The sequence below is a fragment of the Macrobrachium rosenbergii genome, chromosome 51 (assembly GCF_040412425.1).
Source record: "Macrobrachium rosenbergii isolate ZJJX-2024 chromosome 51, ASM4041242v1, whole genome shotgun sequence".
Classification (NCBI taxonomy): domain Eukaryota; kingdom Metazoa; phylum Arthropoda; class Malacostraca; order Decapoda; family Palaemonidae; genus Macrobrachium; species Macrobrachium rosenbergii.
This window is the reverse complement of record NC_089791.1, coordinates 49,465,783-49,487,178: the sequence shown is the minus strand read 5'-3', so window position 1 is coordinate 49,487,178 and position 21,396 is coordinate 49,465,783. Positions and strand designations below refer to the sequence as shown.

At 44.5% G+C, this 21,396-nt stretch overlaps 1 protein-coding gene across 7 annotated transcripts in view; it reads left to right on the top strand.

The window, feature by feature from the left end:
* Window positions 1-21,396, top strand: part of LOC136833386 (DNA (cytosine-5)-methyltransferase 3A-like) — a 332,296-nt gene that overhangs the window by 61,745 nt on the left and 249,155 nt on the right. For all 7 annotated transcript variants that reach the window (XR_010851452.1, XM_067095457.1, XM_067095458.1 and 4 more), the window contains exon 3: window positions 11,688-11,801. Coding sequence is in view for 6 of the 7 variants with exons in the window: in XM_067095457.1 (XP_066951558.1) it covers window positions 11,688-11,801 (114 nt within the window). In the remaining variant the exon portion in view is untranslated. The remainder of the gene's footprint in view (window positions 1-11,687; window positions 11,802-21,396) is intronic.

Here is a 21,396-nt window from a genome sequence, read left to right as displayed (position 1 = left end):
GGGTTGTTGGAGGCCGGTCGTAGACCTTTATCCCTTGAACCGATTTGTTTGCCAAACTTGGTTCACGATGGAAACGACACGTTTGGTGCTTGCAACTGTCAGGGAGCCCAACTTCATGCTTAAGGTGGACTTGGAGGATGCATATTTTCAAATAACCATCCATCGATCCTCTCGCAAGTACCTGTGCTTTATCCTCGGGGAAATAGTGTTCCAGTTCAGGGCACTTTGCTTAAGGCTCTCAACTGCTCCCCAGGTGTTCACGTGAGTGTTCACCCTTGTGTCATCTTGGGCCCATTCGTACGGGATACATGTGAGGTATTTCAATGACTGGCTAATCCTGGTGAGCTCTCGGTCGCAGTTGCTCAAGTACAGGGATCGCCTTCTTGAGTTTTGCCACAACCTAGGGGTTGTAGTAAGCTTCGAGAAGTCTGATCTCATACCCAAGCAGAGGATAAGTACCTGGGCATTTGTGACTCGCATATCAGCAGGTTCAGGAAGGCAGCCCTGTTGTTCCTGTGTTGATGGGAGCAACCAGCTAGGCAGTCACAGGTCATTCTTGGTCACATGTCGTCCTTGGAGAAGCTGGTCCCTCATGGGCAGCTTCACCTTCGTTCCCTTCAGTGGAGAATAAAGGAGTTCTGGTCTCTGGCGAGGGATTCCCCGTTCCTTCCCATTCCTCTCTCGGAGGAAGTGAGACAGGACTTATCGTGGTGGGTAGACAACAGGAACCCTGTAATAGGAGTGTCTCTACACACTCCCCCTCCCGAGATGCTTCTGTTCTCAGATACATCGAACAAGGGATTTGGCGCACACCTGGAAGAGTTGCTGATTTCAGGTTTGTGAACTGGAATGACCGACACCTTCACATCAATATCCTGGAACTCAAGGCAGCCTTCCTGGCTCTCCAAGAGTTTCAGGATTGAGTGATGGGGCACTCCACTCTGTGGTGTTGATGAGCGACAACACCACAGTAGTGGCATATGTCAACAAACAGGGAGGCCTAATGTCTCTTCTGCACACCTGTTTACAATGCAGGTGCACGAGTGGGCAGTAGCACACTCAGTAGAGCTGTTGGCCAGATACATTTCTAGGCAAGAGGAATGTAGTGGCAGACAAGCTTAGTCACCAGGGTCAGGTGATAGGGACAGAGTGGTCCCTTCAGCCAGACATTGCGGAGAGACTTTTTGACCTTTGGGGTCGACCATCCATCGATTTGTTTGCTACATAGCACAACGGAAGGCTTCAGGTTTTCTGTTCTATCATGCCGGACCTATGGGCTGCAAAAGAAGACGTCTTCCAGCACCCATAGAACAACCAAAGCGTGTACACTTTTCCTCTGTTTTGTCTGATTCACAAGGTGATTAACAGGGCAGTGATCACCCTGAATCTCAGAATGACCCTGGTGTGTCCCAAATGGTCACATGCCATATAGTATCTGGACCTGCTAGCTCTACTCTCTGAGATATCAAAAGAGATTCCCCCCTGGCACAACCTTCTGTGTCAACCTTATGTAGGATGGTACCACCAGTCAGTGGAGTCCCTTTCACTTCATGGCCGGAGACTATCCAGCATCTCTTGTGAGAGAGCGGTTTGTCTTGCCGCACAGTGACAGAGATGTCTGGATACCTGCATCAATCCTTTGTGTCTGTGTCCAGGGGAAATGGGCCATCTTCTGTGGCTCTGGTCTGAGCTACTATTCAGTAGGTAGCAGACTTTCTTGTCTTTCTTTGCCGAGAGAAGCTTCTCTCCATTTCAGCTGTCAAGGGCTACAAGGCCGCCTTGGGCCTAGTCCTGCTCATGAAAGGTGTTGATATCCTCACTGGAGATTTCTTTGCTGATGGGAAGCTTCGAAAGGTCTTGCCCTCCCTGGGAAGTCATGCCCTGTGCGTGTGATGTGACTTGTTCTTAGGAGTCTGACTCGTGCACTGTACGAGCCTTTATGAGAGTCGTCAGGCAGGGACCTGGCATTGGCAAAGAGAGTAGGTGAACTTCATGGGCTTTTCTTTGATGCTAAACACTTGAGGAGATGGGAACCCGTTACACTCGATTTCATCCCTGATTTCGTAGCGAAGACTCAAAATCTGTCAGTCCCTGAAACCAGGTTCGAGTCCTTCTTGATCCCCTCCTAGAGGACTTTGTTGACAGTGATCCAGATGAGATGCTACTCTGTCCTGTAAGGGTGCTGGGCTGCTATCTTATGAGGACTCGACATCTCCGGCCTGAGTGTTGATGACTTTTTTTAGCACTGGCTGGATTCAAGAAAGAAGTGTCCAGAAACACCATCTCTTTCTGGCTTTGTGAGGTGATCAAATGGGTGTACAGTACTCTGCTTCTGGTGAGGACACCAGTACGTTCAGGTGGAGATCCCATGAGGTCTAGGGCATAGGTCGTTCCTCGCATTCAGAAAGAATCTGTCAGTTCCTCAGGTACTGAAGGTGGCGTGTGGATGCGCCAGACCACCTTCACCTCCTTCTACCTTCAGGATGTTGCCCACAAGTCCTTGGACACTTTCCTTGGGTCTGGTCAACAAGTTGCGTAGCTTACCTGGCTCCCCTAGTGGGACAGGTACCATATCACCTAAGGTGTTCAGTTGTGGAAGAGAGTGTGTGTGTGTGGGCAGAGAGGAGGTTAACGAGCCGTCACGTGGTGAACTGGCGACTGATGCGGGTGAGTTGTGCAATGGAGCACCCTTTCTATTATGTATATTCCTTAGTTCAATAGGAGCAAGTCGTACCCTCTCTCTTTATAGTTTTATTTTCACTGACTTTTAGATTCAGCCTAGCCTTTTTCGGATTAATGTTGCCTACAAACCCATCCATTTGAAAAGGTTCTGAAGTCTGACAGTTGAGCACACTTATGTTCAACATGTCAGAGGCAGGGACTCCTTCCTAAGGTCTATATGACCGGGAATGGGGACCAGGTGTGGTGAACTACCAGTCAATTAACCCTTAAACGCCGACTGGATCGTGACGACGTTGACTAAAATTGTCTATCGGTGCGAGTGATCGACGTCTGATACGTCGGCTACAAAAATTATTTTTAAATATTTGCGGAAAAAATATTTGTAGGCCCTAGTTTGCGAAGGTTTTTTAAATCATGCGCCTTGAGCGTGCTGGGAGTTCACGGATCACGCTGTTGTTTTGTTTACAAGCGTTACCCAGCCGTACATGCGTAATTTCTTTCTTCTCGACCACAAAGCATCAGCGGCGCATTGTCGGAGGCGATTTCTGAGCGCATTCGTGTTTTGCAGAACTTTTGCAGTGTTAGCGTATTTTGTGATGCAACAGGACGTTTGCAGAGATGTCCCAACGTGTCAGGACCATGAAAGACACGTGTGCCTGTCGGTAGTGAGCATGTGAGGCTTAGGTTTTAGATTGGGATGCTGGAGAGGGACCAAGCACCCAAGGTGACCCAGCTTTCAATGCCGTGTTGTGTGGCGAAGGGACCAAGGACCACATCCTGTGCCTTTTATGACCTCTAGAAGCATCGAGGTGTCCTGAGGGGCATCCGTAAGCATTTAGGCCTCCAACAAAAGGACATTGAGAGTACTTGTTGGAGCTCGATCGAGAGCAGGTGGAAAGTCCTCATTTTGATGGCAGTTGGTCATCTGGTGACGAGGACATCACGCCCGATGTCAGTGATGACAAGTATTTGCCCCCAATGTCTGTACGGGAGCCACAGCAGGAAAGTGAACTGGATTTTAGTGGTTTCAGTGCGTATGAGGGAGTCTGAGGAGGAGGAGGAGGCACCGATTGTGGCTGGTGGGGACAAGACAGAAAGTGATGGTGAAAGTGAGGGAGATGGGCCAGGGGGGAGGGTGGGAGTGCGAAGTCGTGCCCGCACCACGTGTGCGTGCATGGGCCCGTAGAAGGTCGCAACGTTGCGGCAGCTTGGGTGGCGCCATTCCCGAAAGTGATGAGGGGGGTTAGGACCCCACCCCACCTAACATGCACCATTCACGCGGCGGCACCTGGACTGACCGTCCCTGTGCCTCTCACTGCACTGGGGTTCATTCAGCTCTTCCTGACATGGGAATTGCTGGAATGCCTCGTTGCAGGCGGATTACGCTCGGTACTGCGTGAGGAACTGCAGACAACGTTGTCATATCGCTGGCATGGGCTGCAACCTCACAGACATGGCACATTTTGGGGCCCCACATTTTCTTTGGAATGATGCACCTGCTGCGATGTCAGGCAATATTGGAAAGTGGAATTTTTTTTTTTAAGTATGCCCAATGTGCCCGGCATTATGCCCCGTGATAGTTTCCTGGCGTTGGACAGGTATTTCAATACAACTTCAACCGAGAGGGCCATACCGAATAACCCCGACCGCCCTCATCTTAGTCCCAGTGTTGGACTACATTCGTGAATGGTGCCAGTTTTCTCGTGGTTCCTTCAAGAACCTTTCTTTGGATGAGGGATGATGCCATACAAAGGGCGTCTAAGTATAAAAGTGTACAACCCCAAGAAGCCAAAGAAATATGGTGTGAAGTTATTTTTTTATTACGGAATCCAACGCTGGATATGTCGTGGACTTCGGTGTATTCTGGGATCTTCCACGCCAAGAGACACTGTCTTCGGTCTTGTGGATCGTTCCGTAACCAGGATACCACCTGTTTATGGATAATTATTATAACTCAGTATCCTGGCCCAGGAACTGTATGAAGCAGGTGCACGTCAGTGGTACCCTTCGGTTGGTGTAAGGGCCCTGAATGTCCTCAAGAGAGTTAAGCTAGCCAACCGCAACATCTGGCAAGAGGGAGAGACAGAGTGAAGGGAAGATGTCTTCGTCATCTGTTGGAAGGGGTCCAACTCGTGCCCATGATTCTGGCGAGTCATGAGCCCATCCAAGAAGAGGTCGTTCAGCAGAAGAAGACATTTTCGGCAGGGCGAGATTACGTATGAGGAGTTTTCGTGTCCAACGGCCTACTCTCATCGGGCACTACAATAGGCACATGGGAGGGTTAATCTCTTTGATCAGCTCATCCAGTATTATCCTTCATCCAGGAGAACCAGGAGGTGGATACAGAAGCTCCTCAAATACCTCCTTCAGTTGGCCCTCCAGAATGCCTACATCCTCTGCTGTGGGTACAATTCGGACGACTGAGGGTTGTCCACATCCAGTTTCGAGGTGGCGGAGAATACCCTCATAAACTTTAATCCAGAGGGTGGCCTTCCAACACTTCCCCCTGCCCCGAGCTCCAGATCTGCCCGGAGATAGGGCGAGATGTTGCTAGGAGGAGCCAACCTTGGTCGTCCTGCTCCACCGATGCCCCTGCTGCCGCCGCTACTGCCCGATGCCGCTCCTGCTGCGTGGCTTTTGACGATGCCACCTGCATGCCACCATTTCTGCTGTCCCTGTCCCTGCTGCCCCTCCTCACATTCCAATGTCCCGTCGGTGGCTGGACCCTAATGTGTCGGCTGCAGGCAGGGTATCACACTGTAGCTCCTAGAGGCGTGGCAGAACGGTGCCAGGTGTGCCATATGAATGGCAGAAGAAGACACCCGGTATGTCTTTCGCACCTGCTAGCACTTGCAGGTTCGGGAGTGTGACCCGCAAGTACTACACTGCGGTCATATATTTCGATCATTCCCGAGGACACTGGAGGCTGCGGCCATGAAGGGCGGCCCATCTGCAGTGAGGCACGTGTCTCCTCCTCCAACTGTACCTCGTCGCCGCGTCGAGAGAAAAAATGCAAGACTCTTCAATGGAGGAGGGAGAAAACAAGAACAGAAACGAAGAGTCAGGATTTGATGAGTATTCTGCATTGATTTTATATTTAGTTTTATATTTATTACAAGTTTTTATATATTGTATTTATTGGTGTTTTGTATATTATTTCATTTTTGCAAAAAGTTTTCACTTGCATTCCTTTAGTTATGTATTTCAAAATAAAAAAAAATATATTTGTGTATGTATGAATTTATGAATGAGAGTTGTATGTAAAATAAAAAATATATATATATATATATATATATATATATATATATATATATATATATATATATATATATATATATATATATATATATATATATATATATATATATATATATATATATATATATATATATACAGGTAGTGCTTGAGTTACGATAATTCGCTTTTACGATGGGGTTTGCAATTACTATTGATAATGACAATATTTTGAAAATGCATATTTTTTAAATTCGCGGGTGACTGGCGCGGGCAACAGCGTACAATCAGGCAGCGCACTGTGTACGATCGTTGTCCGAGAGGCTGAGATAGGTACATTAATTTAATGAGCTGACCTCACTTGCTCTCGTTTGTGGAAGTTAAAATAGGTCATGTTAGTTTGCAATTTTTGTGCGTTTGTAAATACAGGTAGTGCACGAAAGTAGCGACAATTCGTCTTCACGATAATTTGACTTACGAGCAGTTGAGTTCTGATGGAGTTAGCAATTAATACCAGTGCGACAATATTTAGAAAATATTTTTAAATTTCCAAGCGGCACAGGCAACAGCATACACTACAATTGTCAGTAGAATCAAGCGGCAAGAGAGACCAACTTACAATAGACCAACTTCTTTTTCTCCATCTCTTTATTCCATCTTCTATTTAAAAAAGTAAAGAGAAAGATAAAAGTATTGTTAGTAACCTTATACTCTTCGAAATCATAGCCATAACATAAACAACCTAAACGACTCTGTTGTTTTTGCTAATAACCGAATAGGATAACAACTGTTTTGTTTGTATTTCATCCATCATCATGCGGTTAAACAATTATCGTAGTTATGTTAAAAATGATGTTAAGTACTGATATGTTTTACACTACCCTTTATCCAGCTTTGGAGAAAAAGATCGGCATGAAATATACAGCTACAGTAAATTTAAGCTGCAAGTTGTAGTTGAAGCTGAGAAAAGAATGTTCAAGCTGCTAATGACTATAAATTATCATGCATTGGCAACATGGATGAAACTCAACAGCAAATAAAATTGAAAGTATTTCAGTCAAAACTACTGGGCATGAAAGAACACATTACTGCTGTTTTCACGCTGATGAAAGATAAATCGAAAAGCTCGTAGTATGATGATGAAATCAGAGAAAATAGCGAGCTAAGAATTGATTTTTTTATACAAAACAAACGCCAGCCGCCAACGTCATATAACAACGAAAAATGGCTAAATTAATTTCACTGGCAGAGACATATTTAAGTTATATTTCGACTTAAAAACAGTTCGTATAACGAAAAAATATATATGTCCCTTATAAATAAAGTATCTAGAGATTCATTTACGGTAACTAGAAGCAAGAAATGCCCTCTGAACCAAGTTAAATGCATCGAAATAAAGACCGCGTCATCGATTCCCAAACCAAAACATTTGATCGCTATGATCATTATTTATAATGCAAAAGCAATATAAGAATATTTACGATTGGATACAGTGTAGTAAAGCATAACTTTTTAGAAGATCCATGGAAAAGATGCACATTCATTACTTTGATGTTTGTATAATACGGTGTTATGTGAAAATAGAATACAGTATAATGTAGGCTGGGCTACCGTATATGATATACGAAAGTGCAGGCTAGGCCTTGTTTGTTATTCAATTTCTCTTTATACTGACTTATCATGTCAATCTGCATTGAACCTGCAGAATTAGCTGACACTAATAATTACTATACCATATATGTATAAAGTATACTGTGTAGTGTAGGCTAGACACCATATATGTATAGATGGTACTGATTACCCTAGTGTAGGCTGGGCCATATTCGAGTTACGATTTTTCAACAAACGATGGGTTTTTTCACTGTATAGGAATATTTATATATATATATATATATATGTATATATATATATATATATATATATATATATATATATAATATGGATTTGTATATGTATATATATATATGTATATATATATATATATATATATATATATATATATATATATATATATATATATATGTATATTATACATATATATATATATATATATATATATATATATATATATATATATATATATATATATATATATATATATATATATATATATATATATATATATATTTGGGTATTTTTGGTAAGCAAAAATCTAACATTCTAGTGATATTCAATCATTTACCTTCATTTTGCAGCAAATGGAAAGTCTCTAGCACAATATTTTGATTTATGGTGAATTTTTGAAAAAAACTTTTTCCTTCCCTCCACGCATGGTAACTGCTGAAAATCTCAAAATTTCTTTAGTCACCTTGTCGTAATTTTCGCGCTGTTTTATATTAGGCGTTGCATAAAGTGTTATACATGAAAATGTGTGCAATTTCATGTAGAATACAACAAAATATAACATATGGTTGTAGCTTTTATCAGTTTTGAAATATTTTTTCATATATTCATGGGGATGCGTCCCACACCCCATGAATAGGTCAAATCCATGAATGCTTAAAACCCATCTAAAAACACTTAGAACTGCCCATTTGATAGCTTAAACCAAGAAAAACCCTGTAAAATGCTTATATCTGAGTATTTTAATAGTTTTATCACAAAGTGCATTTATTCAAGAAAAATATAATGAAAATACAGTAATTAGTGAATATTCTCAGTGAAAATACTGCGAAGGCTTAATTTTTCATGAATGATGTCTGGAGATATTCCACAGAGAAACCACCGAATGCATGAGTCCATGAACCATGAGAACTCGAATACGGGTGTTTACTGTAAATCACGCTGTGACCAAATTTAAACCCTACGGGTCAACTTTATTTCTAATCGGAAATGGTAAAAAATGCAATTGTAAATAAAAACTCTTACATTCTAGTAACATTCAATTATTTACCCTTTATTTTGCAACAAACGGAAAGTCTCTAGCACAATATTTCGATTTATGGTGAATTTTTTAAAAAAGACTTTCCTTCCATCCGCTCGCGGTAACTGCTGAAAATCTCAGAATTTCTTTGGTCACCTTATGCGTAATTTTTGCACCGTTTATATTAGGCATTACATAAAAGTGTTATACTATGAAAATATGCGTAATATCATGTAGAATACAACAAAAAATAACTCATGGTTGTAGCTTTTATCAGTTTTGAAACATTTTATAAATCACGATAAATAGAAAAAATTCGACCTTCAGTCAACTTTTTCAATCGAAATGGTAGAAAAATGCAAATTGTAAGCTAAAACACTTACAGTCTAGTAATATTCAATTACCTTCATTTTGTAACAAACGGGAAGTCTCTAGCACAATATTTTGATTTATGGTGAATTTTTGAAAAAAAAATTTTTACATCCGCACATTACAAATTCATGCATCATTTTGTGATGATATTTTCTTTGTGTTGCTTTGATCGTTTTACAATTTGTTATATACCAAAATTATCGCCATTTAGTGTACAATACAACGAAATAAAATAACTCTTTAGCTTTAACCGTTATGCTCAGTGCGATTTGTATACAATTATATATGAAATTTTTTTTTGTGCTGTCATATATTCCAATATTTATATGTGATAATGATATTTTTTTTCATTTCTGATGATTGCATACTAAACTTCAGGCAATGAGAAAAAGGAGCCAAAAATGAACTCTTAATCTTAAAACTAAACGTGCTGTGATTTTGAAAACTTTCCGCTTCGGCACTCACTCCCCGAGCGGCACCGGCATACGACAGACACTTTTGTAAATAGAGGCTCGGCGTTTAAGGGTTAGGAAGCTTAATCAGATTCCTCCCACCAAGGAAGTAAGTCTTCCTCATATAAAGACCAGTGGTTTGTGTATTGTGTAGGAACAAATGACAAATTTTTAAAGTATGTAAGGCAGTCCCCGGGTTACGACGGGGGTTCTGTTCTTACGCCGCGATGTAAGCCAAAAATCGTCATAAACTGAAAAATAGTCAAAAATCGTAAAAAATCCTAAGAAAACCTTACTTTTAATGCCCTGGGTGTATTGAAAACTATGTAAACTGCATTTTTATTGAGTTCTTCATAAAAAAAAAACTCCAAATTTTGATTTATTCTGCTGTTAGTGCCATATTTCTTCCGTCGGATCGGCGTACGACGCATCATAACCGTGGAACATGCGTCGTAAACCGGGAAATAATCTCTGGTAGTTAACTACCTAAACACCTTCTTTAAAAGTTAAAATGGCTGTTTTCCAGCAACGCTGAAGCAAATTCCTCATGTAAAGACCTCTGGTTTGTATAGTTAGGAAAGATACTAATTACTTTGTCATTTTTTGATGAGCATTCTCAATAATATATATTTGCCCTTTTGTTGTAATATATTTTTTCTAATTGTTTTTAATAGAGAAAAAATAAGACCAAAGACATTGCTAGGGACATAGGCAGCCTTGTGGGTGCGTCACTTTGCATCAAAGTATTGACCCGCTTAAGTACTGTTCCTTCTGCTTGGGAAAATCGTGCACCCCGATTTCTTATTGCGAGTGCACTGCTGGGTTTCTCTCAGTGGATAAAGTATGCTAGGAAATGAGAACTGGATAGAAAGCATTTGCCAGCCTCATATGCGGGTAACGCCGCTGAATCTGCTCTGTTTCTTCCTCCCTGCTCCTGCTATCTGTCCTACTACCTTCTGCAAGTACCACTTTCTCTTGTTCCGGGGGTTTTACTTGTGGTGGGAGAAGTACCTATCACTCACTTTTCTGAAGATGATTCAGGTGTTCAGGCAGGTGTCTCCCCTGGCATGGCACGGAGCTGATCATCTCATTGCCCTTCTGTACTCTGAATGATCTTGGTGTTCCAAGTAACCAGTGGTCAGTTGTGGACTCTTAACATCTGCAGAAGCCTTTTCCATCTCTGGAAGCCGTTTCACAATGTTCCTAGATAACTTGGCATCTACAAAGGAGGAGGATTCTGCTGTCCCTGTTGATGTGTCTGTAGTACCCACTAAGAAGAGGAGCCTCCTGTAGCATGTATTCTTTCAGTAACACATCCCTTTGTTTTTTTGCAGCACTGATTGTGATTTGGCCTGCCTTGACCTGTCCCGTGTTGGAATGAGCAAGGCTTGAGTAAAGAAAGGGGATAAGTTGATAATACCCTTCCTCGTACTGTTCCTCCTCATTGAGTTTGTCTCCTCTTTTGTTGTCTTCTTTGTCCCCTCTCCCCACTTTTTCCTCGAGGATAGTCCACCACTGCTCCACTCCCCATCTGTGGCTGTGGCTCAGCTCCGTTTAGAGGATATTCTTGTATAAAATACATGGGGTTGTGTACTTAAATAGTTTTGGATGTTTGTCATTATCGGTCATGTCTCTCACCTTTTTTTTTTTTTCGCTCTATGTTTTGCAAAATTTAGGTTGGTTGTAGGGTATGTTGCTTTTATTATATGAATTAAAGCTTTGAAAGTGGAAGTTACAACATTGGATTGGTAATTGCTTTAGATAATATATTTAAAGCATTGTGATCCTTTTTGAAGTTTCTTTAGATTAATCACCACCTAAATATACAGGTGTATCCATTCAGCACCATGCATTTATACTGGTTTCTGAGGGAGGGATCTTTCTGTACAGCTTGTTAGGTAGACTGACCTTTTCTTTCCTGCTCTTTGAAAATAGGAGGTTGCAGTTGAATGAACTTTTCTCTGTCTTTCACCTGAACAGTAGATAATAAGTATAAAGTTATCACGATTTCTCTCACAAAGATAAATAATTTTCAAAATTTTCAATCATATGTTTAGTAATTCTTTCATATGTATTTCTTGAAGATGGAAAAGTCTTCAAGTAAGGAGGAGGAGCAGTCACCCCCATTGGATGGTAGTTTTACGGCACTAGAAGATTCTAAGGACAAAAGTCAGACTAAACAGGCTTCACACAAAAATGTAGGTGCAAAATTTATTTAAAAATTGTTTATTAGTTTTTAGGTAAGGATGGTGCAGTGTAAGTTTTTAAATAAGACTAGTGCATTGTACTGAATTACAGTCAACCCCCACCTATTTATGGTTCAGGATTCGCAGCTTCACCTGTTCACGGATTTTTCTGTGGAACTTATCTCCAAATTATTCGAAGAAAATTCAATAATTTGCAGATTTTTTTCTCAAGCAATATTCAGTAATTACTGTATTTTCACATTATTTTCTTGACTAAATACAATTTTTATGATGAAAAAATTACTAAATTTTCAAATACATGTATTAATATTAATGCAAACACAGCAAAATATCAATAAAATGTATTTTTTATATAAGTAACTTACCAATTAATTACATTGCTATTAGTTTCACTCACTCAGCAGCTAAAATTTTGAAATTCGGGGGTTGTGCTATTTTGTTTTGGTTAGGTGAGTAGCCCTGCCCACTTTCGGGGAAAGAGAGGAACAACTAGCAAAAGAGCTTCAGTTTGTTTCTGCTGACTGATGGCTGTACACCAGTTGTTAGCAGCAGATGATTCTATCTTGGAATTCGTCTTTCCTGTTGGCTCTTCATCATTTGGTGAAGTCTTTATTGGAAGTCTTTTGAGCACATTTTGGCAGTGTTGGATCCTTAATTATTACTTTAACTGATTTGACTTTCCTGACTTTGGCTTAACTTCCTTGGATTTTTCATTACGTCTGATTCTTGTTTGTCTAGCTTTCGGTATTGCAACAAAGGCTGCAATACTTGGGTGACCAAGGAATCCTACAGGCTGTAGGGGACAGGTATGTTCTGAAGAGTTGACTTGTTGTGAATGTATTGACTGGGACTCAGAGAGATGGAAAATTTTGAAATCACATTTGAATAAACTGGCTAGGGACAAGAAAAAGAAAGCTACTGCTAGACAGACCAGTAAATCTTCAGCTAGCCAGGAATCGCATAGTTCTGCTATTGATAATATTGATGTTGATATTGACGTTCCTGTGATTTGTTTATCCCATTATTGATTCCTATCCTGTGATTTGTTTATCCCATCAATGATCCCTCTCCTTTACCTGCCTCTTGGGCTTCCGAACCCAACTCCATGACCAGCCTCGAGTTAAAGATTGATAAAAGATTCAAATTATCCATTGCAAAGTTAGCTTTGTCCGTCAAAGTTCTTATGGATAACAAGAATGATTTGGAGCGCCCTGTAGTGCCCAGTGCTAGTGTTGTGTTGGAGGAGCACGCAGTAGTGCCCAGCACAAGTGAAGTGTTGGTGGAGTAGGTGGCTGCCCGACCCACTGATTCTCCTAGGCAAGGGCCAATGACATACTCCCCTAAACCTGGGAGGAGTCAAACTGGTAGCCTAAGGGAGGTCGGTGGGGTCTGCCCTCGCATAGTTGTCCCCTCTGTTGAACCTGTTGCCAAATCCCAGGTTGCAGCCAAACGCCATGGGAAAGGTGTTTAGTTGGACGCTCATCATTTTTCCTCGAGTTCGGAGGATTCCTCTCCAAAGAGGCAGTGGTGCTTTGTAGATGAGTCATGTCCACTGAAAAGACGTGCTAGTGTATTTCGTGTACTCCACCAATGCCTTGCAAGAAGTTGAAGGATCCCTTAGATAGTCCTCAGCCTTCTTGTAGTGGTTGGGACAGCCTGGAGCAGTTTTCTTCAGTTCCTCCTGTAGTAGTGAGTCAGGAAGGGTCTTCTAAGGGCTCCTTGTCTTGAAAACGCTCAGCTCCTCACAGAGTATCTTCTTCTGAGCATCTCCTGGATTTGGCTCCCGAGTGCCCAGTAGTGACAAAGACTCCTGCTGTCATGGATCGTCAGACTTCTCCCGAGCACCCATTGGTGCCCGAACTCGCATCAGTTTCCGTGCGCCCTTCTTCTCGTAAGCACCATAGAGTGCCCAAGTACCTGTGTTTGTCCGATCGCTCTGTCTCCTGAGGGGTAACAGACAAAGAACACATTCCAGGTCTAGATCTGGAACCAGATTCACATTAAAATCCATCAAAATGTTCCCCTATGAACACCAGTAGGAGCCAGACTCCTTCTCTTCTGGGATAGTAAATGCCCTCGAGGAAGGATACTCCGTTCCCTTCCAAGAAAAGCCTCCCTTAGTCAGATCACCATTAACATTGACGGCATACTCCGAAGGCTCTGCGAGGTTTTCGGCCCTCTCAGAGGAAGCCTCATTCCTAGTCAGGAAGGGGGCGATAAGAGTTAGTAGAGAACATGAATTCTCCGGGGTCCTACAATCGTCTCTTTGTGGTGCCCAAGGCATCAGGAGGATGGAGGCCTGTCTTAGATGTCAGCGCCTTGAACATCTTCATGCAGAAGACAAAGTTCACGATGGAGACAAGCCAGTACTGTCCTGTTGTCCATTCTCCAGGGTGAATGGATGACATCAGTAGATATGCAGGACGCATATTTCCATATTCCAATTCACTAGGAGTCGAGGAAGATTGTAAGGTTTGTCTACGGGAACAAAGTCTATCAGTTCCACGCCATGTGTTTCGGGCTCTCGATGGCATCACAAATTTTCACCCGAGTTCTCTCTCCCTCTCTCCCCTTGCCAAATGGGTCTGTTTCATGGGTATCAGAATCTCCCTATATCTCAATGATTGTCTCCTTATGGCCCAATCAAGGGAGAAGTGTTTGGAGGATCTTCAAAAAACCCTTCTCTTAGCACAGTATCTTGGTTGGTCTCAACTTTCAGAAGTCCCAGCTGATTCTGGATCAGCACACTCTATATTTGGGGATGTTGATCAACTTTTGGACTTTTTTGGGCTTCACCATCCCCGAAAAGAGTGGAGTCTTGTCTGAGGACGGTAAACAAATTCCTCAATCTCGATCACTGCTCAGCCAACGAGTGGATGAGCCTTCTGGGAATGTTGTCTTCCTTGGAGGAATTCGTTCGCCTAGACAGACTTCACATGAGACCACTGCAATTTTACCTAAGGATCAGCTGGGACAGGAAGGTTTATCAAGACACCTTCAGTTTTTGCATATCAACTGAGATCAAGGAAGACCTGCACTGGTGGAATTTAGAAAGCAGGTTAGCAGAAGGGAAGTCTCTTCTTCCGTTAAGCCCCAAACTAGGCTTTTATTCCGACGCGTCGGATCTAGGTTGGGGAGCTCTTTTAGGGAGCAAGGAAGTTTCACAGACTTCAGTTTTTCAGCAGGGAAGTATGCAAAAAGACAGTAGTGGTCCATTCAGACAGCACGGCCGCTCTTTCTTATGTAAAGAATCAAGGGGGAACTCACTTCTCTCTTGATGAGATAGCAGGGGAGCTTCTGCTTTGGGCAGATCAAAACCAGACAAACCTTTAAACACTCTTCATACGAGGGAAGTCAAATAATCTGGCGGACAAATTGAGTCGCCAGAAGCAGGTGCTACCCACAGAGTGGATGCTAGATCAGCAGGTATGTCTAGATCTATGGAAACTGTGGGGGACCCCAATTCTCGACCTACTTGCGACTTCCAGAAACCACCGTCTTCCTCTGTTTTGCTTTCCAGCCCCAGATCCTTTAGCACGGGCAACAGATGCCATGCTTCAGAACTGGTCCGACAAGTTCCTCTATGCCTCCCCCCCCCAAGTATGGTGAGGCAAGTTTTAAACAAATTTCAGATGTACCAAAATGTAGAAATGATCCTAGTAGCTCTGTTTTGGCCAGTGAAAAAGTGGTTTCCGGACCTTCTCGAGCTGCCATCGGACTTTCCAAGGCTTCTACCTCATCTGCTCAAACAACCCCACTTTTGGCAGTTTCATCAAGGGTTGTCTGCTCTGGCCCTAACAGGCTACAAACTGTGAGGGAACTCCTTTGGAAGAAATGCTTTTTAAGAGCAGCTTCGCAAGCTATTGCCAAGTGCAGACGCCGGTCCTCTGACAGAGTTTATCAGGCAAAGTGGGTAATATTTCGAGCTTGGTGCAAAAGCCACAGTTTCCTCGTCTCAAACATCTGTGGCAGAAATAGCAGATTTTCTGCTATATTTGAAGACCGACAGAGGCCTTTCTACAGCGATGATTAAAGGATAGAGTCATGATAGGCTCAGTATTCCGACATAGAGGGATAGATCTCTTTTCTAACCACGATTGGCAGACCTTATCAAATCATTTGATATATCTAAACAGAAAGAGGTTGCAGTAGTTCCATGGAATTTGGACATGGAGCTTAAATGTAAATGGTTATCTGGTCCCCGTTTTGAGCCATTACGTTCAATCTCTTTAAGACGATTTTGATAGCCTTGCAGTAAGGCCATCTGCCCCCAGTGCGCGTTTCTTGGAGTCGGTGGCCAGGGGCATAAATTTTCGCTCCCTTATTGTACGGGGAGCGTGACTGTAAATTTCTGTTTAGTGTGAGTGTTGCTTTCCGCCGCCTGCACTGTGGGCGGTTTTGCTGGGAAGAACTTTATTGAGGGGGCTTGCCGGGATCGTTGGAAGGTTATTCTCCTTCGACGGTGCCCTTGGTGACTGCGCCTTCATTCCTTCTGGTTATCTCATCTTCGTCCTCTTTGCTCGTTGAGTGAAGATCAGTTGGGAGGGGGAGTGGGCTGTCGAACGACCTCTCGCTTTGTAGGACAATCCCCCTCAGAGGAGTCTTTCTTTACTAATCTTTTTGCTTTTTTCTCCAGGTTGACAGCGAGCATCGTAAGGTTCAACTGAAGTTCCCCTGTGGCAGGAAGACTGCCCTTATACATAGGATACTTAGATGACCACCACGGTGAGGGTAATGGCTCAGATACCCTTGTCGGTGTCAACACTGTGCCCTAACTAGGAGAACTACAAGCCGTTCATGCTGTGCCTCCTGCCCCAGTAGCCTGGTTACCCCTGTCGCCACTGCTGACATTCCTGAAGCTCCTGCCGGCTGGGGCTGCTCCTGTCGTGCCTCCTGCCTCAGCTGCCCTGGTCGCTCCTGTTGCTTCTGGTGTTCCTGTCACCTGGGCCGTTCCCTTTGCGCTTCCTGATTTAGCTGCTCCGGCAGTTCCTGAGTTTTCTGATCACCAACCTATAGAAGGTGGAGAAGAGATTGAGGAAGAAGTCCTGTGAGATGTAGTTGTCTTCTACTTGATCTTCGATTTTGTCTTGTGCTGCCTTCTCCCCTTCTTCTTCAGAGTTTCGTCGGCCGAAGAAGAGGAAAGCTGCCTCTCCCTCCCCTAAGAAGTCCCGCCATGGGGCTTCCCCCCTTCATGGGGAGGCAGTTGGATCTCTCGTCGACTCTTATTGGCCTTCCGGCTCGGGAACTGAATTGCTTACCCCAGGGTCTTGTGTTTCGGGAGTCACTGGTGCACAGGCTTGAGTTGCACACCCGTCACCATTCTAGGAGTTCTGCTTCTAGACTAGTGCTGTGTCAGGTGCTTGACTTTGCTGAGTCAAACCGAGTGCTCGAGAATCTTTGGAGTCTCATGCATCCAGAACTGATGTCGGAGAGACCTCTGACCATCTCGGTTAAGGCACAGGGCAAGGGAAAGAACCAAGACATGCAAGTGTCTTGGTTCTTCCTGCCAGTACGGAGTTTTGAGTGCTTGGTCAGTTGTAAAACAGTGCTTGAAACAGTGCTAGGTCAGGTTCCCAGCCTGGTGTCTTGGTCCCGAGGGTTCGAGCACCTGGAGAGGCAAGGAGGAGGTTCTCTTCAGAGGACCTGCGGGACTTCTGAGGGACTGCCTCTCTTCGGAGAGGCAGTGCATTCTCTTGTTTGTCTCTTCCCGGCCCTTGGGGTCTGGAACCGATTCGCATTCCCCATTTGGGTCTTGTGTCTCTGGGGCCTCGAGTGCGCAACCTTTTGAGGCCGCGCTCTCGATTCCAGTTCTTAGAAGTCTGCGACTGAGACTGTTTCTGTGCCTATCCCTCCTCAGTTTTCTTCAAAAGCTGAGAGGAGCTTACTCCTGATGATTGTTCTGACAAGATGCGGGAGTCTCACTGAGCGCTCAGACTCCTTGGAATCTTGAGCGCTTAGCGAGCGCTCAGATTCCTTGGGATCACGAGCGCTTGACTAGCGAGTTGTTGAGTGTCCAGGATTCTGTGGAATCTTGGGCACTCCCTAAACCAGTACTAGGGAGTTTACTCCCCGGTTTGGTTTAGGCACAGGACAAGAGAAGGTGTAGAAACATCAGACACTTCCTGCCTGCTTTGTTTTGAGTGCTCGGTCAGTTCCGAAACTCATGTCTTCGACCTTTGGGTTCGAGCACTCGGGTTAGCAGACAAGAATCCCCTTTAAACCTTCTCGAGGGGTTTGGCTTCGAGGAGATTAAAGCATGTCTTGAGGACAGCGCTGGTTTATGGCTGAACTTTCCTGGCTCAGTTTGGCTCAGTCCTGCTTGCTCACCCAGCCACCAATCACGTTTACGTGATCGGTTCAGATCCGCTGGGCTTGCCCAGCCCCTGATCGCATTTCGAGACTGGCTCGCTCTGCTCGGCTTGCATGCCCAGCCCCGGTCGCTTTTATGTGATCAAGTCGGCTCTTGTGGTTCGGCTTGCGTGCCCAGCCCTTAATTGCATCTACGTGATCGGCTCAGCTCACTCGGTTTGGCGAACCGAATGCTGTCGAGGTTCTCCTTCCTATGTTAGCACTCTCCTTCCTCCTTGCTGCCATCATCACTTTTGGTTGATGATCGCCCACAGTCGGCCTCTCCTGCTGGTTCTCCTAGCAGGACAGGCAAGAGTGCTTTTCTCTTTTCCTCTTCCCTCAAACCCCTTCGGTTGCTGCTGGGGAATGCGAGTCAGATAGAGAGGACTCCGATGAGATTTGTTTCTTTGGAGTTCTGCTACAAGGATCGACATCTCGGGCTCAGTTCTCAGATCGACTTGCCGTACATCAGAGTAGTCAAGGATGGTTTTCTAGGTTTTGGCTAGGTTATCCCTCCAAGGAGAAGAGATCGGGGGTGTCATGCCCCAGGAGGACTTGAGGGTCTTCTTCTTTAGGATGCAGACACCCTTGATTTTCTTTTCGCAGAGATCTTCACACTGATTTGTCAGCACAGTGATCTCAGGGAGAGGACCATGGCATCCCCTGTGAATTTCTACCAGATGAATGCTTTTTCCCTGGATAAGGAGTTCATTTTGGTTGAGCCACCCAATCAAGCTCCTTTCTCTTCCTCTTCCTCGACAGAAGCAATTCTTCTTGCCTCGGAGGGGTCTTATGCCGACTAGCAGATTGCCCTGGTTCTGGCTCATCCAGACTCGGATCTCTCGCTGTTTCTCTTTGCCGCGAAGGGTGTTCTCTCTCACAACAAGAGACTTGAACCTGGAAGACACCGCTTGGTGTCCCTTTAGGTAGTTCGTGATGAACCTGTGATCCTTTACTTTTTCAAGAAGACTTTGCCTCGTCAGACGCAGTCATTCCTGAAGAGGACTCTGCCTTCTAGATACTGTTCCCACCTGGGGGTGAGTTTGCCTACTCAGCACCAGACAGCAACCTGTGGGCAATTTTGGTGCTAAGAAGAGGGACACTGTCCTCATTCCAATTTCAAGTTATCTACGTCCCGAGTTGTCACATTCACTCAAGAACGGACCTTTACTCAGTTGTGCCTCCCTCTTTCACAGAAAGTAGGTAGATACTGCAATAGTCAAGGAACATGCCAGGGCAACTGCCTTGTCCTCTGGACAATGGCAGGCTGCTCTTCCTCAGCCCCTAAGAAGTCTCAGGCTTTAAAGGGTGCTCGCAGAACACCAGCCTTCCTCATTCTCTTCTTAGAAAGTGTGCATATGTGTGTCTCTTTCAACCCTCTTCCCAATCGGAAAGAGGGCAGAGGGAGGAAAGGAAGTGAGAGCACTCAGAATGGCAGCCTCCTCTTGCTGGTGCCTTGATGAAGGAATAACTGTCAAGTCATTGGAATACATGACAGCAACATAGCCGAGACTTGGTAGTGGATATCCTTCAGGGAAAGTATCTGTTTTCCTCCGGGTCTCGGCCATCTTTCATCGAACTTCCCTTCCGTCTCCTCTCCCATGTTCCCGACTTCGGGAGCAGCCAGCCTGGCTAAAGCTAGTCGTCTTCTGTGTCCTGTCGTCACTGCAGAAGCTGTCCCCTCAGGGTCAGTTTTGCTTTCGATTCTCTTCATGGAGAATGAAGGAGATCTGCATCCAGTTCCTAATCCTTTCCTCTCTCAAAGGATGAAGGAGGATTTAGGCTGGTGCTTGATTGACAGGAACCTCTGAATATGCCTGCATATTCTCCTCAAGACATGCTTCTGTTCTCAAATGCACCAGCCGGGGATAGGGGCACACCTTCAAGACTGTTGTCTTCAAAGTGTGCGACCAAGACGATAAGTACCTTCTCATCGACATCCTGGAACTCAAGGCAGTTTCATGTCCTTCCGAGAGTTTGAGGATCCTTTTTTTGAGATACTCTGTGGTGTTTTTGGGCAACAACACCACAGTAGTGGCATATGTCAACAAACAGGGGTCCCCCCCCCATTGCTTAGGTTGACTTTGCAGGTGCTCAAGTGAACTGTGGTGCACTCTGTAGAGCCGTCAGCCAGGTACATGCAGGCATTGGGGTGTGTTGGGAGGCAAGCTCAGCCTTTGGCATCAAGTGATGGGGACAGAGAGCTCCCTTCACTCAATTCTTCACAGAGAGGTTGTTCGACTTGAGGGCTCCCTATCAACAGAAGTCTGAAGGTCTTCTGTTTTATCGTACCAGACCCACGGACCACTACGGTGATGCATGCTGACACGGTGGGACACATACACCTAGACGAATGCTGGAAGACTTGGCCGTTGGCCTGACCTGCTAGCTCTGCTTCCAAGGCATTGAGAAGAGTTGCTCCTTGAGCTGACCTTCTGTGCCAGCGACACGTGAAGCGGCTCCTCAGGCGGTACAATCCTTGTGCCTTTACAACTAGAGACTATCCGGCTTCCCTTGCAAGCATAGGCTTCTCGCTGAGCGGCAACGGAGATAGTTTGATATTTCTATCAGTCCTCTGCAGCAGTACCCATGGATTGGAGCCACCTTCACTGGTTAGTGTTGTTGATGGGATTTTTTTCTCTTGTCAGATCCGTTCTTCAGCGTGTCACGGACTTCCTCGTCTTCTTCGCTGAAAGTTCCTTCGCTCCAGTTCAGCTGTGAAGACTTAGGTCCACATTCGGCCTAGTCTTTCACCTGAAAGTAGCCCTTTTCCCCTCAGTTGAGGTTTAGCTACTGATGAGAAGCTTCGATCGGTCTTGCTCTCCCATGTGACTCTCGTTTAGGGCTCCTGTCTCGTGCTCTGCACTTGCCCTTATGAGAGTCATCTGACAGAGTTCTGACTCTCAAGACCATCTCTCATCTTGCTCTGGCATTGGAGAAGAGGATGGACGATCTTCATGGACCTTCTTTGCTGTGAGCATTCAAGGGATGGGGATCATTAGCTCAACTCCATCTTGGATGTTGTAGCAAACTCCGAACCCATTGGCACCTGACAGGTTCAAGTTCTTCAAGATCCTCTCCCCCTTGGACTTTGCAGTTGATGCTCCAGATAAATCACTGCTTTGTCCTGTTAAGGTTCTGCAGTACTTTCTGAAGAAGTCTCGACATCTCTAATGGATGTCCATGACTTTGCGCTAGTACTAACTCGCCCAAGAAAGAAGTGTCCAAGGACACCTCT